Source organism: Scyliorhinus canicula, chromosome 10, assembly GCF_902713615.1.
Source record: "Scyliorhinus canicula chromosome 10, sScyCan1.1, whole genome shotgun sequence".
Classification (NCBI taxonomy): Eukaryota; Metazoa; Chordata; class Chondrichthyes; order Carcharhiniformes; family Scyliorhinidae; genus Scyliorhinus; species Scyliorhinus canicula.
In genome coordinates this window covers 186,938,897-186,960,149 of record NC_052155.1, presented here as the reverse complement: position 1 = coordinate 186,960,149, position 21,253 = coordinate 186,938,897, and the positions used below count along the sequence as shown (strand labels likewise).

The following is a 21,253-nucleotide window of genomic DNA, read 5'->3' as shown; positions in this document are numbered from 1 at the left end:
AGCAATGTGACAACATTGGGGCGGGGGAATAGATGATTCCTGTCTCGATTCACATTTGTCCAATATATCAGTGCAGTCTATAGATCGAGAATCCAGGTAGCCCAGCAGCAATATACAAGTGTACAATGCAGCAGGAGCACTAAGTAAGTGGAGGACAGAAAGAGCGCAGTACAGAGGCTGTGTCTCCAGTTAAATCCCCTCCTGTCTGAGCGGGGCAGGGGGAGGCGGCAGGGGGGCAGGGGGGTGGCAGGGGGCAGGGGAGGGGGCAGGGGGAGGTGGCAGGGGGTGGCAGGGGGAGGGGGGAGGTGGCAGGGGGAGGGTGAGGGGGAGGGGGAGGTGGCTTTGCAGATACGTGCCGGGACGTGTGACGTGTCGGAGGCAGGAGGAGGAGGTTGTTGTTGTTGTGGAAGTGGCGCCGGGTCGGGCCCGTTCCTGGCAGCGTGAGAGTGGCAGAGAGAGGCAGGGGGCAGAGCAGCAGCGAGCGGAGAGGCCGGAGTGAGTGCCTGGGAGAGAGATACAATCAATAGCTGTAATGAATGCTAGAATGTAACAATGTATCGGCTCAGTGAAAGGTATCTGAGAGCAGCGGATACACTGTTTCTGTCTGTGAGCCATTCCGATACAATGTATCCGCATCTTAACCAGCTCTGATACAATGTAGATGGTTATTGTGTTGATATGACGGCCTGTGCCAAATGCTGCCTCAGACCAGGGGAAGGTGATGATGTGAGTGTGAGTCAGAGCAGGGCGGCCCACTCACACTCACCCACACTCACCCACCTGCTGGCTGGTGCTTTTTACACAACTGCCAGAGGCCTGAGCAGATTCTTTACCTCCCTCTCTCTCTCTCTCACCTGGGCACTTATTTCAGGTGCTGTAGAGGGAAAGGAGAGTATTGTTCAAAAAATATAAGCCCTTTAATTCTCTTGTTACAAAGTGAATACGTGAGAATTGTTCCATTGGTGTTTTGACTGTTGGGTATATGTGACAGAGCGTGTAATGGAGCAAAACAAAACACTTATTAAAAAGTAATTCATCAGCCTGAAACCTACCAGAGTTAAAATTACCCTCTAATCCCATTCCCAGATTGTCCTCTTTCCAGTTATCCTATTGTCAGCTAAATGTCACAGCTGCGCTCCAGACTTAAGACCACCCAATTGTGAAACCGCAAGAGACCCTTTTGAAAGAACTTGTGGCTATTTTAGCATCTTAACATAATCTGAATCCTAAGGGACTCAGTATTTGATACATATTTCGAAGTGCAGTAGTCACTGCTGTATCTTGGTGAGTGCTAAATTCTGATGGTTGAGTCATAAATTGAATAATGCGTATAAATGATATAATACATTTTTGTTGCTTCCCAAAATGATTCTCTAATCCCCACCCTGCATCCATCGTTGCTTACCTTGCTGCTGTCCCCGTTTTAATGGCCATACAGTATGAATGAAATGTTCTAGGTGTAAGTGTTCATTGACTATTTCCCCCTCTTTTTCACAGTCCACAATGGGCTTTCTCTGGGTGTCGTGTACCCCTCTCAGAAAAAGGCAGTGACTTGTCCCGAAGTCCAGGTGAGTTCGCTGGTAACCTTCGTGCCTGAACTGTGAGTTTTGGTTCTGAAAATCGCTGCAGTCTAAACTTGTGACCCTCTGGCTTTCTCGCCCTGTGGCCCTGGAAGGTGGTGGCTTCAGTAAATAGATCAAGGGGTTGAAATGACCTTTGGCGGATACCCACAATGGGCCATTGTCAATCAGCAGCACATGTCATACCCGCTCCATTTCCTTTGCTGTTGACTGGTGTCACCCATGGCTTCAGTGGGTGATGCCCCCACTTCTGAGTCAGAAAGGTGTGAATTCAAGGTCACTCCAGAAGCTCCAGCTCAAAATCTAGGTTAACTTTCCAATGTAGTATTGTGGGAGTGCTGCACTACCAGAGGGGCAGGTGAGACATCACATTGGCCCCATTTTGGGATTTTCTGAGATCATGAAAAGTTCAACATCAAATGCAAGCTTTTCTTTAGAAATAGAAAAAAATACATTGACTGACCCATGTGTACAGGTTAATACTGTTAGCCAGGTTTATTTACAGATTAATTAGAATAAGGAATCTACACACTGTGGAAAAACACTGAATTGGTGGAATGTTTATAGCAATTACTTTGGAATCATTCTATAATGATTTCATTTCATTTCCATTTCATTTAATTCATTCATTAATGTGTTTAAATTCACTGTCAGGATCTGGTCAGGTGGGTGTGATACTCCAGCTGCACAGTGTGTAGTCTGCTTCCATCTTGCTTACTGACACTGAATGACCCAGTTATGGGAGAAAACAAAACTGTAGCAATTATATTCGGTCTTGTATCCCGTTTGTTAATTCTTCAAGGGAATATTCAGAAGACCTGGAAATGAAAGCAGTTTGTCATTAACACATCAAATTGAGTGTTTAAGACTACATATGCTCCTTAGCAAGACTCCAACCCCCCCCCCCCCCCCCACCCAAACACCTCTCTGGTGTGAACACCCCCTTGGATGACACTCTGTATACCCTTCCCATATGACCCTTATAGCAGCAATCTGTAACATCTTAATCCCTTGTACAGTCCTCGGTGTATATAACATTGTTAATATAACATTCTGCTTGAACTGATAAAAGCTCAATGTCCTTGTTTAAAATGCCCAGCTCTTCTGCTAGGACCTGTATCTCACCGTTTCTCATCCTCATTATAGCTTCACCTCTGGGATCCCCTCAGTCTGTACTGGCGTCTTTCCTGGTTTGAGTTGCCGGAAAGCTCCGGGAACTCTGGGTCCATCTCCTTCTGTTAGAAAAACCAGGAGAAGCCAGTAAGTTGCAATGGACCATTAATACGCAGCAGGAGAAACAGGTATGTCAACCCTACTCCCCGTGCCATTGACACATTTTTAAATATGCACAACGCATAGCTCACAGGATTTCAAACAGTCTGCAGTTAAGGTAGGTTTAACACTGAATCTGCAGCTAACAGGTAGTCGCACACACAACATACAGTTAATAGGCATGAAACACGCAATTACAGTTGCCTCTTGATTTTTGAACCAATTTAAGGTCACAAGCGTGTAACATTTAAGGGTGTGTAATACGCCAAGACGAGACATGTTTGTGTGTCACAGGCTTACTCATGCATTGGAAAAAGATGCAAAAGGCCAGAATGTCTTCACTGAATAGTTGTGGTTGCCCTGGCGTTGGTGTCGTTCAGAACCCTGAGGCATCTTTTGGAGTGAAAGCTCCTGTATATTCAGGTCAGTACTCGCAAGATCTTCTTGAGCGTTCAAATGTAATACCGCACCTGGGACCATCCACCATTATATCCCTCCATAATGCAATGTTCCTTCTGTACTGCACTGGAGTGGCAGCCTGGTGCTGCATTCCACTCGAGGCTTGTTATTGAGCATTCACAGATGCCCTCCGTGTTTATTGAATACTGCTCAGGATAACCGGGGGTTGGATCGGGGGGGTGCACCAAATCCCCAGCAACATGAGGCCGTTTGAAAAAACAAAAATGGAGCATTGCTCAGAAATATCCTGAGCAGAAACAAAAAAACTGTCCTTGGTTAAGACTCCAGCTTAACTGGGTGACAGTGTGCCTCCCTCTATTGTGATTCTCCCAGTTGCCCTTCTACTGACCGGACATCCCAGACACAATCCTGATTGGCACTGTGATTTTACAGATAGTGCAAGAGAGGCAAGAAATGCTTTTTTTTAACAATACACAGGCCTTTTCTTTCAGCAGGTAAACACTGAGGTATTTTAGCATTATAACTCACAAATTCACATGATCCCCTCAACCGGCGCACATTCGTCATCAGATCACTGCGACCAGACCAGGAAGTTGTTTGGCCACTCTTAATTCAGGTGTTGCGATAGGTTCTAAGGTCTCTTCACTGCAGCCTGTTAAATGATTCCAGGGTTTTTGTCCATCTGTTTGATGTATCTCCTTCCTTCGAGGGTCCTTTTAGAATGCTGCATTAAGATGGGAAGAATGGCTTCCCCCAACCAGAGCATTTTGGGATGTTTCTCGTGGGTTAGAATTCATGTGAGACTTTAAATGTGAGCTAACTCCTGTGCTGGCTGCTAAAATAACCAGCTCTGAGTTTGCGTCCTGGTTACACTGTCTTGTTAAACCTGATATCTGTTCACCGTAAGTACAGCAAGAAAGAATTGCATTTCTGTGACGCCTTTCATGATCTCAGGATGCCCCAATGGGCTTTACAGCTGAAACTTCTAAAGTGTAGTCAGTGTTATAATGTAGGAAACGCAGCAGCCAATTTGTACACAGCAAGATCCCACAAACTGGCTACTTAATAATACAGGTGATCTTGCTGTGTTAACAACCGGTACTAGACACTCGACTAGAGGGCATGGGTTTAAGGTGAGAGGGGAGAGATACAAAAGAGACCAGAGGGGACATTTCTTCACACAGAGGGTGGTGAACATCTAGAACGGGCTGCCAGAGGCAGTGGTAGAGGCGGGTACAATTTTTTCCTTTAAAAAGCAGTTGGACAGTTACATGGGCAGGATGGGTACAGAGGGACATGGGCCAAATGCGGGCAAGTGGGACTAACTTAGTGATAGAAACCGGGCAGCATGGACAAGCTGGGCTGAAGGGCCTGTTTCCATGCTGTAAATATCTATGACTCTATGACCAGGCCATTTCATCGAACCGTAGAATTTACAGTGCAGAAGGAGGCCATTTGGCCCATCGAGTCTGCACCGGCCCTTGGAAAGGGCACCCTACTAAACCCACGCCTCCACCCTATCCCCGTAACCCACCTAACCTTTTGGTCACGAAGGGCAATTTAGCCTGGCCAATCCACCCAACCTGCACATCTTTGGACTGTGGGAGGAAACCGGAGCATCCGGAGGAAACCCACGCTGATTTAGCTATGTTGGTTGAGAGATGAATATTGGTCAGGGCACAGGGGAGAAATCTTCTGTTCTTCAAAATTGTGGCATGGAATATTTTACATGGACCTGAGAAGGCATAAAGGGCCCCAGGCTAACATCCCATCCATAGGACAGGAGGTGTGTCAGTGTAGCAGTCCCCTGGTAGAGAAATCGAGTGTCAGCTTCAATCTTGTGCACCAGTCACCTGTATTATAAAGCAGCCAGAAATGTCCCGTCTGCTTATCGCATTGTGAGGGAGACAGAAAAAGCCAGAGCAATTATTACTGGAAAAACTAAATTTTACAAATAAGAGTGCATGTTTCGATTCAGGTTAAAAATGTTAATCAGCAGCAGTTTCTGAGCAAGTTGTTGAACTGCTCTCCGATCACTGATTGTGATAACCAGACTGAACAACAACGGGCTGTAACCTGCCCCAGAAATCAGGCTAGAACCTGGTGCATCTTATCGTTTCAGAGTTTATTTTTAGTTAAAGCCACTGATGTCCATTGCAGTTTATGTCAAAACAGCAGCAACAGTCGATCTCTGACTATTTAGCTGTCTCATTACAATGCTACTCACTAATTACTGTCGCCACTTTTCGTCAGGCCAGAAGTGTTAATTTCACAGGGCGTCACGGAGGTGCAGTGGCTAGCACTGCTGCCTCACGGCAACGAGAACCCGGGTTCAATCCCGGTTCTGGGTCACCAACCGTGTGGAGTTTGTACATTCTCCCCGTGTCTGCGTGGGTCTCACCCCCACAACTAGAAGATGTACAAGGTAGGTGAATTGGCCACACTAATTTCCCCTTAATTGGAAATTTTAATTTTGAAAAAATGATCATTGAACTTTGTGCAAACCCTCTTCAGCTTTAAACCAAGAAAACTGAAGGAGGCTGAGGTGCTGTGAAAGAGATGGTAGATGAGGGTGTAAGGGAGGTGGGACTGAGAGAGGGATGAAACTTAGTGAGGCTTTAGAGGAGTTCCAGGCTGAAAGCTGCAAAGTTTCTCTTGCCCTCTTGAATGTAGATGATGGCCATGATGTGGAGATGCCAGCGTTGGACTGGGGTGGGCACAGTAAGAAGTCTTACAACACCAGGTTAAAGTCCAACAGTTTTGTTTCGAATCACTAGCTTTCGGAGCGCTGCTCCTTCCTCAGGTGAATGAAGAGGTTTGTTCCGGAAATATATATATATAGACAAATTCAAAGATGCCAGACAATGCTTAGAATGCGAGCATTAGCAGGTGATTAAGTCATTACAGATTCAGAGATAGGGGTAACCCCAGGTTAAAGAGTTGTGAACTGTCCTGGCTTGAGACAATTCACACCTCTTGAACCTGGTGTTGTAAGACTTCTCACTGTAGATGATTAGTGAGGCTTGTGCTGAGCTGCAGGGGATGAACTCAGTTCCTTTGCCTGTGTGCAAAGGATTCAAAATGAGGTGGTGGAGGATGATGCTGACAGGATGTGCAAACATGTCTTCCACTTGTGCCAGGCAGTGCTGATGGTGAACAATAGTCTAGGTTTTCTATAATAGTGAATGATGTTGATGTCCAAACATGCCTCACAGATTAAGCAATGAATATTAGAACAAGAATTGACAGCTGCCTGAAGGTATGGAAAACAATATTTTTATGACAGCTTTGTACTGATGCGTTCAAGCATATTTTAAAAAAAGTAATGAGGCAATTTAACCAGTTCAGTCCTTCATGAAGAAGTTCATGTTTAAATCTGTTTTGAGCGATGCTATTCATTGTCTAAACCAGTTGGCACACACATACATTTTTAAAAATAAATTAGAGTACCCAATTCTTCTTTTCCAATTAAGGGGCAATTTAGCGTGGTCAGTCCACCTACCCTGCACATCTTTGGGTTGTGGGGGCGAAACCCACGCAGACACGGGGAGAATGTGCAAACTCCACACGGACAGTGGGCCGGGATTGAACCCGGGTCCTCAGCACCATGAGGCAGCAGTGCTAACCACTGCGCCACCTTGGTGCCTGGTATACATGCCCTTACTTTACAATACAGTATTTTGAAGATTTATTGGCTCATAACCTCAAATCTTCAGAGGATCTTACCCAGAAGGTACCCCAGAGTTTGCTCTGGAAGCTGCCCCCAGAGATCCCTGTGCAAGGACTGTATGGGATTTACCTGGGATGTTCGAGTGTCCGCTGGGCAATGACTCTACACTGGGAATCATCTGAAACACTGATTTAAATCACAAACTTCGGATGGGTTCCCAAACCCAGCCCCCCGCCCGACTACTCTGACCCACCAGACTGCACCCACTATCCGATCCACTCCCAATGACCACCTGACAACTCCTACCCCCCCCCCCCCCCCCCACCCACACTCCTTGACATCCCACCCAGCCATTTACCTTGCACACTTACCTTCTCCCTGAGGTTGGGGTCTTTAAACTTACCTGCTTTATGGCAGCTGCTGCCGTTAAACAGGGAGTGCCTTCACTGGCCCTTACGCTGCTATACTCAGCCTGGGCTCTGAGTTTTGAAATTTGCCCCTCTGAACCTCTCTGATTCCCGGCCCTCCTATGAGACGCTCCTTTAAACCTCCCTCTTCAACCACGCTTTCGGTCACCTGATCTGTTATCTCCTTGTGGGGCTCGGCGAGACCTTCTGGCCCAATGTTACTTATCACCGATGGATGCTGAATGACTACAACTTGGTCTTTTTGGTTGCTGAGCAGAATAGTTTGGCATTTGAAAAGTTCACTGGCAAGAGTCTGTGTTCATCCACCTGTTATGGTGAATCGATGTGCTTAACGAGGCCATCACCACCTAATTTGGATGGAAGTTAATTTTTAGGTAGCTTAAAAAACGCAATGGAAGTCCGAAGAAACGGCTACAATGTACCAGCTAGGCACAAAACAAATCAAAGTGCCTAATGGAATGTTAGCCTTTATAATTAAGGGGGGGGGGGGGGGGGGAGTGTTGCTGCAGCTATGCAAAGCCTGGTTAGATTGCGTGTGAAGACCGTGAACAGTTCTGGGCACTAAACCATAGCACAGATGTATTGACCTTGGGAGGAGTGCAATGCAGATCTAACCAGAAGGTTACCACAGTTCCAAGGGTTAGATTTTGAGGTGCGATTACAAAAAACAAATTTGTATTCCCTAGAATATAATAGGCTCAGAGGTGATTTGATTGAGCTTTTTGTAACTTTCAAAGGAATCGTTGGGGTAGGCGGAGAGAAACACGTTTTGCTGGTTGGGGACTGGGGGAGGTGGGAATCTAAAACGATGGGTCAAAACCGCAGAATCCGAGCCAGGCTGTTCAGGAGCGAATTTGGGAACACATTGCACAAAGGGTGGTAGAAATGTGGAACTCTCTCCCACGAAAAGCAGTGTCTGCTAGCTCAATTAATCTATTTAAGTTTGCAATCAATAGATTCTTGCTCGACAAGGATGTGGAGCCAAGGCAGGCAGATAGAGTTATGATACAGATTAGCCATGATTAGTCATTGAATAGCAGAACAGGCTTGAGGGGCTGAATGGTTCCCTCCTGGTCCTATGTGCTTTGTTAGGAAACCAAAGGTATTTTGAAGGAATTAATATTTGTATAGGTAAACAGGAGAATGAAGATATGGTTTAGAGTGTGTTTAATTTCATGTTTCTGTGCCTCGAAGGGGAAACCCTATAGTTAGATTCATGCTGGAAAAAGGTGTTTGTATGTGTGGGGGGTAGTTAAGTTCCAACTGTGATTCTATTGTTCTTGTAGACGGCTACAGCATGAAGAATAAATAAAAACCTAGAGAAGAATAACTCATTGCTTAGCAACTGAGGCCTGTTAAGGTAAAGAAGCTTTTAAGTTTTAGTTGTGGCTGAATTTGCTCGCAGTTGGAGGCAGGAGCTCGGGCAATGACCAACTCTGACAGAAGAAAGACTGGACAAGATGGGAGCTGTAAAGAGGCAGGCTTCCTAAAGTACAGGTTACAGTCCAGATAACCAGGGAATTGGGACAGAAAGAATCTTTAAGTGGACTGGAGTTAAGTGAGCAGAGACCAAAGGGTAAACAAAGTGTTCTGAGTTAATGAGACAATTGCAGTAAGCAGATTTAAAGTGGGACAGCAGCCTTCAAAGGTAAATCAAGCATCTGATGCTATTTTAACACAGTCTGGGAATCGTGAATTAAGGTAATTGTGAGCAATTTGCACAGCAATCGAAAGAAAGAAATCTTAAAGGAGTTGGTGTAAAATCCTGGACTGGATTAACTGTTAAAAGTGGAGTGCTCTGTTTAAGTGTCATTTGGAAAACCTGGACTGACTTTTGGAATGCAAACTACTCGGGGAAAGCACAATTTAAAAGAAGATTTGAAAGTGTGACTTTTGAAAGTGGTATTTGAAATCACTTTGTGTGGAAGTAGGAGTTCAGTGAGACAAGGTAGCTCACGATATAAGAATCATCTAGGGGAAATTTGAGGAGAAATCCACCGACATTCACTTGAGTTCAGAGAGGAGTGTGTCTGACCACAGTCATCCTGTGTGCTTCAAAGAGACTCTGTGTGTTAATGAGACCATTGTAGTTTAGGATGTACTTTGTAATCCGTGTTAATCTTAAAATCTGTGTAATTGTTAAGATGAGGTGGGAGTAAAGTTGTGCAATCCAACTTTTCATGTTTAATAAATGTTTTTTTTCTTGTTGTTGAAACTAATTAAAGGTAAGGTAAAGTCAGCATAGTCCCAGATTACCATAGGCTGGGGGGGGGGGGCTGACTGGTGGTGATTTAACCGGAGGTCACCACACCTCAGGCGAGGGGCAGGGTTGAGAAGGTGGGGCCTTCATGAATAACCTCAGCCGATACGGGAATTGAACCCGCGCTGCTGACCTTGCTCTGTATCACGAACCAGCTGTCCAGCCAACTGAGCTAAACCAGCCCCCAATTAATTAGCAGTCATGTGACTCTGTTCCTCCACGTTTTATTAAAAAAATTTAAGTTCCGGGACGAGATTCTCTGACGGGATCCTCCGGTTCACCAGCAGCTCACTGACACCCGCAGACTTCCCGACAGTGTGGGCGTGGCCACAGTGGGAAACCCCATTGGCCGGCTGCCGGGACGGTGGACCCTGCTGCTGGCGGGGGCGTGCCGGGCCAGAAAACAGGTCTGGCGGGTCAGAGAATCCGGCCCACGGTTTTTTGAATCGGGTTCCATTCTGGGATCTTCCTGTCCAATTATAACATCAACTGGGATGGTTAGAGTACATGAATAGAAACCGATCTGGAGTCTTTCATTATGTGAAGCGCGGTTGATCTGAGTGCAGAATATTTTTTGGCGTCAATTAGGTTTACAGCTGCGAGCAGCCAATTAAAGCACATTCACATACAATTGGGAATTAGTCATCATGGAAACAAAATTGCCTTTCAATGCTTAATTCACTTTGCTAGTTAACCCATTATAAAACGGTGAAGCAGGAGGCAATCAGATCGCAACGTAGCAGTGCTGTGAGCAAATTTCTACTTCACTGTGATTCTGAAGTTACGTTACCATTCTGAGGGCAGGTCCCACCTAACTCCAAGCCCAGCTGAGTTAGACCCCTGGAGGAGCCCATTTGACAGTACATGATTTCAAGGCCAAAACGGGGATAAAAATGCTTAAGAATCTTCGGAGAGCAGAATCCTGGACAGGAGCTCTGTCGTTCCAAGTCTGGGAGTAAATGTTGGCTGCTTAGAAATAACTGTGCGGGGCGATTTATGGAGTGTCAGAAGACCCAGGAGTCCAGGGGGCGAGAGAGGCTGGAGTTTTGGCCGTTGCCACCTTGGTAGCCCGGAGACGGATCTTACTGGCGTGGAGGGACTTGGATCTCCCGAAATCGGGGGTATGGGTTAGCGACATGGCCGGATTTCTCAGGCTTGAGAAAATTGGTTTGCCCTGAGAGGGTCAACGTTAGGGTTCGTCCGGAGGTGGCAGCCGTTAATCGACTTCTTCGGGGGAAACAAAATTGTTAGCAGATACAATAGGTGGGGGGGGGTTAGGGAATGAGGGGGTAAGGGAGTTAGTTCAGTTCAGTTAATCCGTGATCAGCAAGAAGAGATAGAGGGACTTGAGAATTGTTTGTATGAGCTGTGTTGGCGAGGTATAGTTTTAAAAAATAAATTTAGAGTACCCAATTCATTTTTTCCACTTAAGGGGCAATTTAGCATGGCCAATCAACCTACCCTGCACCTCTTTGGGTTGTGGGGGCGAAACCCACGCAAACATGTTGAGACTGTGCAAACTCCACATGGACAGTGACCCAGAGCCGGGATCGAACCTTGGACCTCGGTGCCGTGGGGCAGCAATGCTAACCACTGTGCCACCGTGCTGCTCTCTGGTGAGGTATAGTTGTTGGTTGGGGGGGTGGGGGGGTGGGGTTGTTACATACTGAATTATGTTTCCATTTATAATTGTATATTTTGTTGTTATAAAACCATAATTCCTTAATAGAATGTTTGTTTAAAAAAAAAGAAATAACTGCAACGTTTGATGGGCCGGAGATGGCAGTGATTTATATTGGTGAGTTCTGACCCAATAATGCTTCTGTAATAAAATGCCGGACCCACCTCTGAGTAACCTCCTAGCTCTCAGCATCTCAGTTGCTCTTAGATCAGGGACGGTCAGTTTGGGGGTGGAGAGGAGACACGTTTGGGCTTGGCCAATAAATGGAAAGCCATAATAGGCGGTAAGAGAGAACCTACTGGGGGAAGAGAGGAATGGGGATAAGATCCTGTTAAGGCAGGGACGTTAGGATACGTAACCTGTTGTGATGTGAGAATTGGAACATTGAAAAAGGTGAGGAACTATCCAGGGCTTTTTCCGGATGTGGTAGTCAGTATTAGGGGTATTACGGTACCCAGGTTGATACTGTAAGACCATTGGTGTGGGAGGTACCTAAGACAGCAATATCTTTGGTGAAGCCTGCCTGCAGGTTCCGCCCAGTAAGGCGGAGTATAAGAGCCTGTGTCTCCCTAGCAGCTGCATTCTGTACCTGCGCTGCTGGGGGAAACATCCAGTCCAATAAAGCCTTCAATTATCATCCATCTCGCTTCTGGATGCAGCGAATGCATCCACAAACAGATGTTCTGATCCGAGATAGAAAAACAATATTTTACACAAATAGCATTCATGATTAAAGATTTTGCTGTACCTGAGAAAACCATTTTGCACTGTTTTATTCATGTTGCACACAAGGCTGCTTTGCAGCTCATTTCCACATTAACATCTGCTGTTTGGCTGTGAAAACGTTGGCCTTGTGTTTATTTCTGTCCTTGTTCCCAGCTCTTGGGGAGTTACAAGGAGCACTGCATGAAACCAGCCTTTTCGGGATGCTGGCAAATAGCAGGAAGCAGTTGTCAAAGTGGCAGAGCAGGCTCACTACCGGGGAGAAGATTAGATACAGCAGGGAGGGTAGTAGTGATCAGATAGATAGTCAAGGTGGACAGACCGAAAAGATGGGATTTTGTTGCAGTTTAACTTGTGACAGGAGCAATGTTTGATTTAAAGTATTGATGCCAAGAGGGCTGCAGAATGTAAAATACTCTGGAGAGAATGCAAGGCTACCTGGGGAGAGTAAATGGAGAAAAATATGCTGGAGCAAAATATGCTGGAGGGAGCAGGCAAGATTATACACCGTCATGTGGAAATACTGAGGAATTATGTTTTTTGGACTGATTTGTGTGCAAATTGCTTTCAAAATGTTTTATTCCACCTATTTACATGATTGCATCGTGCTTTAAATACAGCATCACCTTGCATTTATATCTCACCTTCACCGCAATGGGCCGTTATACATGCACGCTCCTTGCTTGTTTGGTCGTGTAATGGTTACATTATTGGTTGTATGAGACGGTGCAGAGTTAAGGTACAGGTCAGCATTATTTCATTGAACGGCAGAACAGGCTCGATGGACTCAATGGCCAAATTACGTTCCCATTTCCTGCTGTGTTGTGGCCACTGTATTATCTTCTGAGGGGACATGTAGGGGCAACCCAAGGGGAGGTCTTTAAAATTAGGAAAGGTTTTGATAGGCATAGGGAGAATATTTATTTCCACTTGTGGAGAAGAGGAAAACAAGAGGCCATCAATATATCAGATATAATAAAGAACCAGCAAATTCAGAAATAGAACATAGAACATAGAACAGTACAGCACAGAACAGGCCCTTCGGCCCTCAATGTTGTGCCGAGCCATGATCACCCTACTCAAACCCACGTATCCACCCTATACCCGTAACCCAACAACCCCCCCCTTAACCTTTCTTTTATTAGGACACTACGGGCAATTTAGCATGGCCAATCCACCTAACCCGCACATCTTTGGACTGTGGGAGGAAACCGGAGCACCCGGAGGAAACCCACGCACACAGGGGGAGGACGCGAAGACTCCACACAGACTGTGACCCAGCCGGGAATCGAACCTGGGACCCTGGAGCTGTGAAGCATTTATGTTAACCACCATGCTACCCTACTGCCCCTTCCTTATCCAGAATAATGAGAAACTCGCTACCTCAGGGAGTAATTGAAGTGAATAGTATGGATTCATTTAAGGGGAAATTAGATAAATCTGAAAGGGAGAAGGGGATAGAGGGTTCGGATCATACAGTACAGCAGAGACCCTTCAGCCCTTCAAGCCTGCACCTTTACTCTGGACTACTCGAATCCCATTTCCCAGTTATCCTGATAGAATTAGATGCTGAAAGATGGGAGAAGTTGCAAGTGGAGCATGGAAGCCAATAAAGACTGGCCAGAACTGTTGCTGGCCAACACTTTGCATTTTAATAATTGGAATTGACCATATTTTTATTTTCCAGTGCCTTCCACGTGACCAACACTCTTTAAAAAAAAAAAAAAAAAATTGTGAGCACCATTTTCTTCCTAGTTGGGAATGACTATCTGTTAAGAAGAGGTAACTAACTATTTGTTAATTATGAAACTATTCCACCAAGCTGGCTTTTGTTTGAGTTGATTTAAAGTGGAAGAGAGCAGCAGGAGTAGGTGTTGGTGCAAAATATTGTCTCCCAGCTACACAGGAGGAAGGAGTGTTGGGGCGGAGGAAAGAACTTAAGAGATAGGAGCAGCAATCACCTGACCCTCCAGCTTCCTCTGCCAGTTAATAAGATCCTGCCTGAATTTGGGTTCTAAACTCTAGAATCATACAATCCCTACAGTGCAGAAGGTGACATTCAGCCCATCCAGTCTGCACTGACTCTAGGAAAGACCACCCTACCTAGGCCCACACCTCCGCCCTATCCCCGTAATCCCACCCAAACTTTTTGGACACTAAGGGGCAATCTAGCATGGTCAATCCGCCTAACCTGCACATCTTTGGACCATGGGAGGAAACCAGAGCACCTGGAGGAAACCCACGCAGACACGGGGAGAAAGGATACACTCTGCACAGTCAACCAGAGCCTGGGACCCTGGCTAACCACTGCAAATCTGCCTTTTTCCTCTTCTAAGATGTGCCTTTTGATAGTGTCTGTGTGAGGCACATTGGAACATTTCACAAAATTAGAGGCACTATATAAACGCAGGTTTTCTTACTAATAGTTCTTCTTGCTAGGGGGCTGTAATGTGATTTCTCAATGGTTTTGATCGTAAGTATTTGCCTGATAATGCTATCTTGTTCTTTTTTAAGGATCCTCACTTTTGCCTTGGTTGAAGGAAATCTCATCACCATCTCCTCGCTGTGAAATGCATTCATCCCTACATGCATAGACCAAATTGCAGAATGAGCATAGCAGTTATTTTCAACGCTCTGCTCGTGTCCATCCTGGCGGCTGTGTTGTGGAAGTACGTTAAGTTGTGGGAACATGCCGCGTCCATTGAGGAAGAGTTGATGCTGTCCCGGCAGACTCATGAGCTGTCCCAAATTAGGATTGATTACCATGTTGCCTTGCAAGCACTCATGGAAGATGGCACCAGAATGGTTTGCACAGGGAGAATGCACACTGAGCGAATCTGCCGCTTCGAGTCGCTCTGTTACTCTACCGAGGCTGAGGAGTTTGTCTTCTTCCATAGCAATGCTTCTGTCTTGCTGCCAAATCTGGGCTCCCGCCGGTTTCAGCCTGCTCTGCTAGACCTGTCTTCTGTAGACGATCACACCACACAATACTTCAATTTTGTTGAGTTACCTGTTGCTGCTCTTAAGTTAATGCCGAAGCCGGTGTTTGTGCCAGATGTTGCATTGATCATGAACCGTTTCAACTCAGACAACCTCATGCATGTCTTTCATGATGATCTCCTCCCAATCTACTACACCATGCAGCAGTTCCCAGACCTGGACCAAGATTCGCGATTGGTGTTTATGGAAGGTTGGAGTGAAGGGTCACACTTTGACCTCTACAAATTACTGACCAACAAGCAGCCCCTACTGAGGGAACAACTGAAAGGTCTCGGCAAGTTACTTTGCTTTACAAAGTCTTACGTTGGATTGTCAAAAATGACAACTTGGTATCAGTATGGGTTCATCCAACCTCAGGGACCAAAAGCAAATTTATTGGTATCTGGGAATGAAATCAGACAATTCACAAACTTCCTAGTGCAAAGGTTAAACGCTACCACAGACTCGGGTGGTGAAGGGTACATTGTGGTATTCAGCCGCACAGTCAATAGGTTAATTCTGAATGAGGCGGAATTGATATTGGGCTTTGCACAGGAATTTCAGATGAAGGCTATTGCGGTCTCTCTGGATGACCATTCCTTTGGAGACCTGGTGGGACTGATTAGTGGAGCCTCCATGCTGGTCAGCATGCATGGATCCCAGCTGGTGATGGCTCTCTTTCTACCCCCAGGAGCTGTGGTTGTTGAACTCTTCCCATACGCTGTCAATCCAGATCACTACATGCCTTATAAAACCCTGGCATCTCTCCCAGGCATGGACCTGCAATATGTTGCCTGGCAGAATACTAAGGAGGAAAATACGGTTGCCCACCCCAACAGGCCATGGGAGCAAGGTGGAATTGCTCATCTCATTAAAGCAGAGCAAGAGCATATCATTAAGAGCAAAGAGGTCCCTCGCCATCTGTGCTGTCGAAATCCCGAGTGGCTGTTTCGTATTTATCAGGACACCCTGGTTGACATCCCCTCACTGATGAGCACCATTCATCAGTCCGTGAAATCCAAACTTCCTCTCAGAAAGGTGAAGTCAAACAGTGTAATATATCCTGGAAAAGTGAGAGATTCCAAGTGCCAAACCTCTGTCCAGAGCGCCAAAGTGGCAAAGTTGTCCATTTCATGGCAAGTACCTTGGAATCTGAAGTACTTAAAGGTAAAAGAGGTGAAGTATGAGGTCTGGATACAGGAACAAGGTGAGAACACATACATGCCTTACATCTTGCCTTACCAGAACTACACATTCATGGAAAACATTAAACCGTTTACAACCTATCTGGTTTGGATAAGGTGCATCTTTAACAAAAACCTTCTTGGCCCGTTTGCAGAGGTACTGACTTGCAACACATAAACCGAGATTGTCAGACAGACGAGAAGGAGATCCTGCTGTACTTCATTAAGTTGCGTGGCTTAAAAATGTGTAATTCAATATTCGTTTAGCCCCTGTAGTTGAAAATATTTGTCGCAGATAACGGGACAGACCTTAAATAATGGTTATTTTGGGGCTTTTGTGCACAGTTGAGTGAGCCTGTAGCTGACCTGACATAAAGAGGGGCAGGTTCAAAGCCAATTCTGCTGTGGCTAAAGTGAACTTCCCCCTGGTTGTGATGAACAACAACTGAAATGAGCAATGTTGTTTTGGACTGGTTCTTAACTAGTGGTTGGATAAAACTCCAGGGGTATCTGAACCCACAAGTTCAATGTCTAAGTAAGGGTGGTACCCATTGGCTGTGACAGTGCGTGAGCCAGAGAGAATGTGAATATTTGGATTCATAATTAAGGCGGTTTTGAAGCCAAGGCAGTTAACTTGCTCATGTGTGCAACCTAGAAATATTAAACATCATTTGACTGAAGTGAAGAAACCAAGCAAAGCTTCACCAACAATGTACCATGAGAACTTCACACAGGCCTGCTTGTGGTCTGAGCCACAACTGCACACGAGGGATGTCGATCGGCTCTAGTGATCCTGCTTGGTAAAGCGTTTCGACTTTTTATAAAGCTGTTATTTACTTCTGTCGGATGTTCTCATGAGCAAATCTCTCAACTGGAAACGTCTTTGTGACACCGATATTGCGGAGTGGTGAAGAGCAGCTGTCCTCTCACCGTTCCTGCCTGAAATATAATAAACCACATCTCCCTTCAGATGCTAAAAACATGTTCCTTTATTGAACTTGGCTGACCCCCATCTCCACCAATTGTTTTTTCTCAAACATTGATGAGCCCTGTGTCGATTTTCTCCTGTTCCCCTCACCTTGAATCAATTTTAGTAAAACTAAACTTACCCGATTCTAAATTATGATCCTAAAATCTTCTTTCCCTCCGTCTCTTTTCAGAAACGAAAAAAAGGTCCAGAGTACACAGCTGCTGCTTAATGTGCTAAATTCTGGTCCAAATCTTCCACCATTGGCTGAACCTGTGATAATGTAATACGTTGGACATGGTTCCTCCAATTCCAGTCTTTGAAATCTCCCTCTCGGTTTATATATTTATAATCTTGCCTTGTGTTTACAACTGTGTGCTTATTTGCAATAATCTTATTGGATTAAATGTTGAAGTAGAGTTAACAAATTTGCACTCCCCAGTTCGAAGCATCAGACATCGGCCATTCAATCCAACACAGGAACCAAGGGCTGAATGGCCTCTGCTTCTGTGCTGCATCATTCTATGATTCTAATTAAAATTGATGGGACAGAAAAAAGTTTCCCTCAGTTCCCAAATGGCTTGTGCTTTGGTGCTAATTTTTAAGCCAGGATGATGTGAGCCTGGGAGGTGATGGCGTTCCAATTATATGTCTACTGTCATGCTTCTCAGTGGTAGAGTTTGCGTGTTGGGTTTTGCCGTTGGGATACATTTGGTGAGTTTCTGCCCTTCTCCAGGTGAATAGTGCACACTGAAACCAGATTGCAGCAGCACTGGAACTGGTGGACATTGGGTTCGGGTGCGAAGGCACCAATCTGGTAGACCGTTTTGCTGCCCGTGACGCTGAGCATATTGAGCCATATTCCGGTGACTATCCCATCACATTCGAGACACAAAGCTTGCAGATGGTGGAGAGTTATCGAGGGGTCACTTGTCATCGAGTATCCAGTGGCTGACCTTGAAGTTGGGTTCAGTTTGGCTTCTGGTCAAGATGTCAACAACGGGGCCCAATGTAATGGGGAAGTTCACTGAAGGTCAGGAATGGGTGCCCGAGTTTTCCTCGGACTTGCACTTATGTGGTACAAATTATGGAGGAGTAAAGTCTAACTACCTTGGTTGAATGCAGAGGCTGAGTAATGGAATTTGCTTGATTGGAATCTGTAACTCATGTTAAAGGAAGACGAAAAGGTCAGGCGGTCGGGTATGAATCAGCAAAGTTGTTTCATTTTGAAAATTAAAGGGAATGTGAAATTGGGGGGAAAGAAAATGCTGCCAGAGCTGGGATTGGGGATTGCAGTGCTGGTTAAAGCAGGAAGCAGCTGCCAACACCTGTAACAGCAGGTTAGCGTAAAGGGTAAGAGACCGTTTTGTCAACACAGGCATCTCCTTCTCCATGCCGCCTTCTATTGAAGCATCCTAATGACCAGGATTGAGTTCCATGAATAGCATTCATTGGATGTTAACTGTGCTGAATGACATCAATTACGGTAGATGAACAAAGGAAGCCGTGCCTTTTATATCGCACCTTTCACAACCTCGGCATGTCCCAGAATGCGTTACAATCAAATTCCACCTGGATAGAAGAGAAAAAGTGAAAACCTCGCAGAGCAACAGGGTAGACTGATTAACAACAACTGCATGAGCTTTACATCAGTAAGTGGGACGAACACAAGAACAAATATAGAAAAACAGATATTCAATCTTGTGAGCCAAGCAAAAATAATCTAACAATGTAATAATGTAAAGTGTGAACTGTGAGTGTAAAATGGTTGTCTTGTGAATGTTTTGAAATGTCTTTAATATTTGTCTGGTTTGTAATCGATGTGCTACACTTTTTTTGATTCAGGGAATATTGACTATCAATGACTAATTCATTGTATTGTTGACCAGGGTGTGGTGAACTATACAGAAGAAAGATGCTGCTTTCATTCTGGTACTGCGGGTGATTTCGTACTGTGTCCAGATGTGCATTTCTGTTTGAGCAGAGTTTGAGCCAAAGGCTGTGTAATTTTTGTTTTTAGTGTCAACATAAATCTGTGTGGCATCTCTGTACCTTGGAAATTAAACGTGGGATTGGCGGATTCAAGGATTTCTGTTCTATGTCTGCTTTGGTCGTTTTAATCTGCACGTTCACTTGAAATTAATGTTCCAGAAAGAAGCTGCCAATGTTCTCCGAATGTGTGGTTATTAGTTTATGGTCTGATAATTGGAAAAATAAGAGAAACGCCCCTCTTGTTCCAAGCTCTTCTGCGTTTCTGTCTCTCCCTTTTAAATACCAGACCATTGGTGCCTTCAGTTACCAGGGGCCTAAACTTTGGGATGACCTCTCCATCTCTTTATCTCTCTCTGCTCCTTTAAAACCCACTTCTTTGACCAAGCTTTCGGCCCTCGTATCTCCATATGTGACTTATAGTCTTATAGACTTATGTGACTTATAGTCACACTTTCCTCGATGATCTCTCCTGTGAAATGTTTTAAGGACATTTACTGTGTGAAGGGATGCCTGGTTGCCCAGTGGGTCGTGCCCCTGTTTCTCAGCTAGAGGCTCTGGGTTCAAGGCCCAAAGGAGATGTGTTCAATATGTGGCTGACCGGGGTTGAGTATCGACCTGCAAAATCCTTCCAACGCACATCAGAGAATCATAGAACTTACAGGGCAGAAAGAGGCCATTCGGCCCATCGAGTCTATCCCGGCTCTTGGAAAGAGCACCCTACTTAAGCTCACGCCTCCACCCTATCCCCACAACCCAGTAACCCTGGCTAATATTTTTGGACACTAAGGGCAATTTATCATGGCCAATCCACATCTTTGGACTGTGGAAGCCGGAGCACCCGGAGGAAACCCACGCAGACACGGAGAGAACGTGCAGACTCCACAGACGGTGACCCAAGCCGGGAATCGAACCTGTGCCCCTGGAGCTATGAAGCAACAGAGCTAGCTACTATGCTGCCCATATGCACCAATGAAAGGTGGTAAGAGTGGGAAAGATTCCTGGTCAACCGTGATGGGAAGAAAGTCTGAGCTTCTACTCCCAATACCCCAAGCTTCAGACTATAACATACATGTAAATATGTGTTTTGCCATAGCAACTCTGACTCAGAATGAACTGTAACACATGCCCAACAGTGTGTTAAAGGCACTACATAAATGCAGGTTGTTATAATTATCGTCGTCTTGACAACTTGCCCGATTATAAAGACAATAAATCTTTTAAACTAGAGGTTTAGTCCGTCTAATTTGCTAATCTAGTTCACACTCCGATTTGGTCTCAATAAGTTTCAGCAAACTAAAGAGTGAGGGTCGTGCGCACAGTATGAACGCCAGATAATAAAGCAAACTTTGTTGTTGATTTCTGCTCCAATTTGCTTGGTATTTTGTCAAGGCTGTTGAGTGGACCTTCTCCGTACTTTGTGAAGGTGTGCAGAAGGTGAAGTGTTTGTGATCACCTTTCGCCAGAAGCATCAAGTGGATCGTCCTTCTCGCTGTTCCCTCCCAAGGCTCCTGCACTAACACAGATTCAGATCATTCCAATCACTCCATGGTTATATAGAGATACAGAGTACAAAAGCAAGGAGGTTATGTTAAACCTTTGGCTGAGCCTCAGCTGGAGTGTTTTGTTTCAATTGTGGGCACCACATATTTTGCAAAGGATGTCGAGGCCTTGGAGAGGGTGTGGAGGAGTTATAGTAGACTGGTATCAGGGTTGAGGGACTTCAGTGATGTGGAGCGACTAGGATGGTTCAGGGACTTTTAATCCAGTTGTTGAAAATTATGAAAGTTTTGATCAAATAAAGAAGTAGAAATTGTTTACACTGGAAGGAGGTTTAGTAACCAGAAGACACATTTATTTATTTTATTTTTTTATAAATTTAGAGCACCCAATTTTTTCTAATTAAGGGGCAATTTAGCATGGCCAATCCACCTACCCTGTGCATCTTTGGGTTGAGACCCACGCAGACACGAGGAGAATGTACAAACTCCACACGGACAGCGAGCCGGGGCCGGGGTCGAACCCGGGTCCTCAGTGCCGTGAGGCCGCAGTGCTAACCACTAGGCGATCGTGCCCAATTCAGAGGACATATTTAGGGGC

At 45.3% G+C, this 21,253-nt stretch overlaps 1 protein-coding gene across 6 annotated transcripts; it reads left to right on the top strand.

Annotated features, from left to right (window-relative positions):
• Positions 1–356: 356 nt before the first annotated feature.
• Positions 357–19,252, top strand: pomgnt2 (protein O-linked mannose N-acetylglucosaminyltransferase 2 (beta 1,4-)). 6 transcript variants are annotated; one of them, XM_038810336.1, is made up of 5 exons: positions 357–495; positions 1,498–1,568; positions 2,727–2,881; positions 13,722–13,816; positions 14,549–19,252. In XM_038810336.1, the coding sequence occupies exon 5, from the start codon at positions 14,621–14,623 to the stop codon at positions 16,373–16,375; it is 1,755 nt and encodes a 584-aa protein (XP_038666264.1). In that variant the 5' UTR covers positions 357–495; positions 1,498–1,568; positions 2,727–2,881; positions 13,722–13,816; positions 14,549–14,620; the 3' UTR covers positions 16,376–19,252. The 6 variants fall into 6 exon arrangements, with proteins under 6 accessions (XP_038666264.1, XP_038666265.1, XP_038666268.1 ...); XM_038810337.1 differs by lacking the exon at positions 13,722–13,816 and adding an exon at positions 3,147–3,275; XM_038810340.1 differs by lacking the exon at positions 2,727–2,881.
• Positions 19,253–21,253: the final 2,001 nt, after the last annotated feature.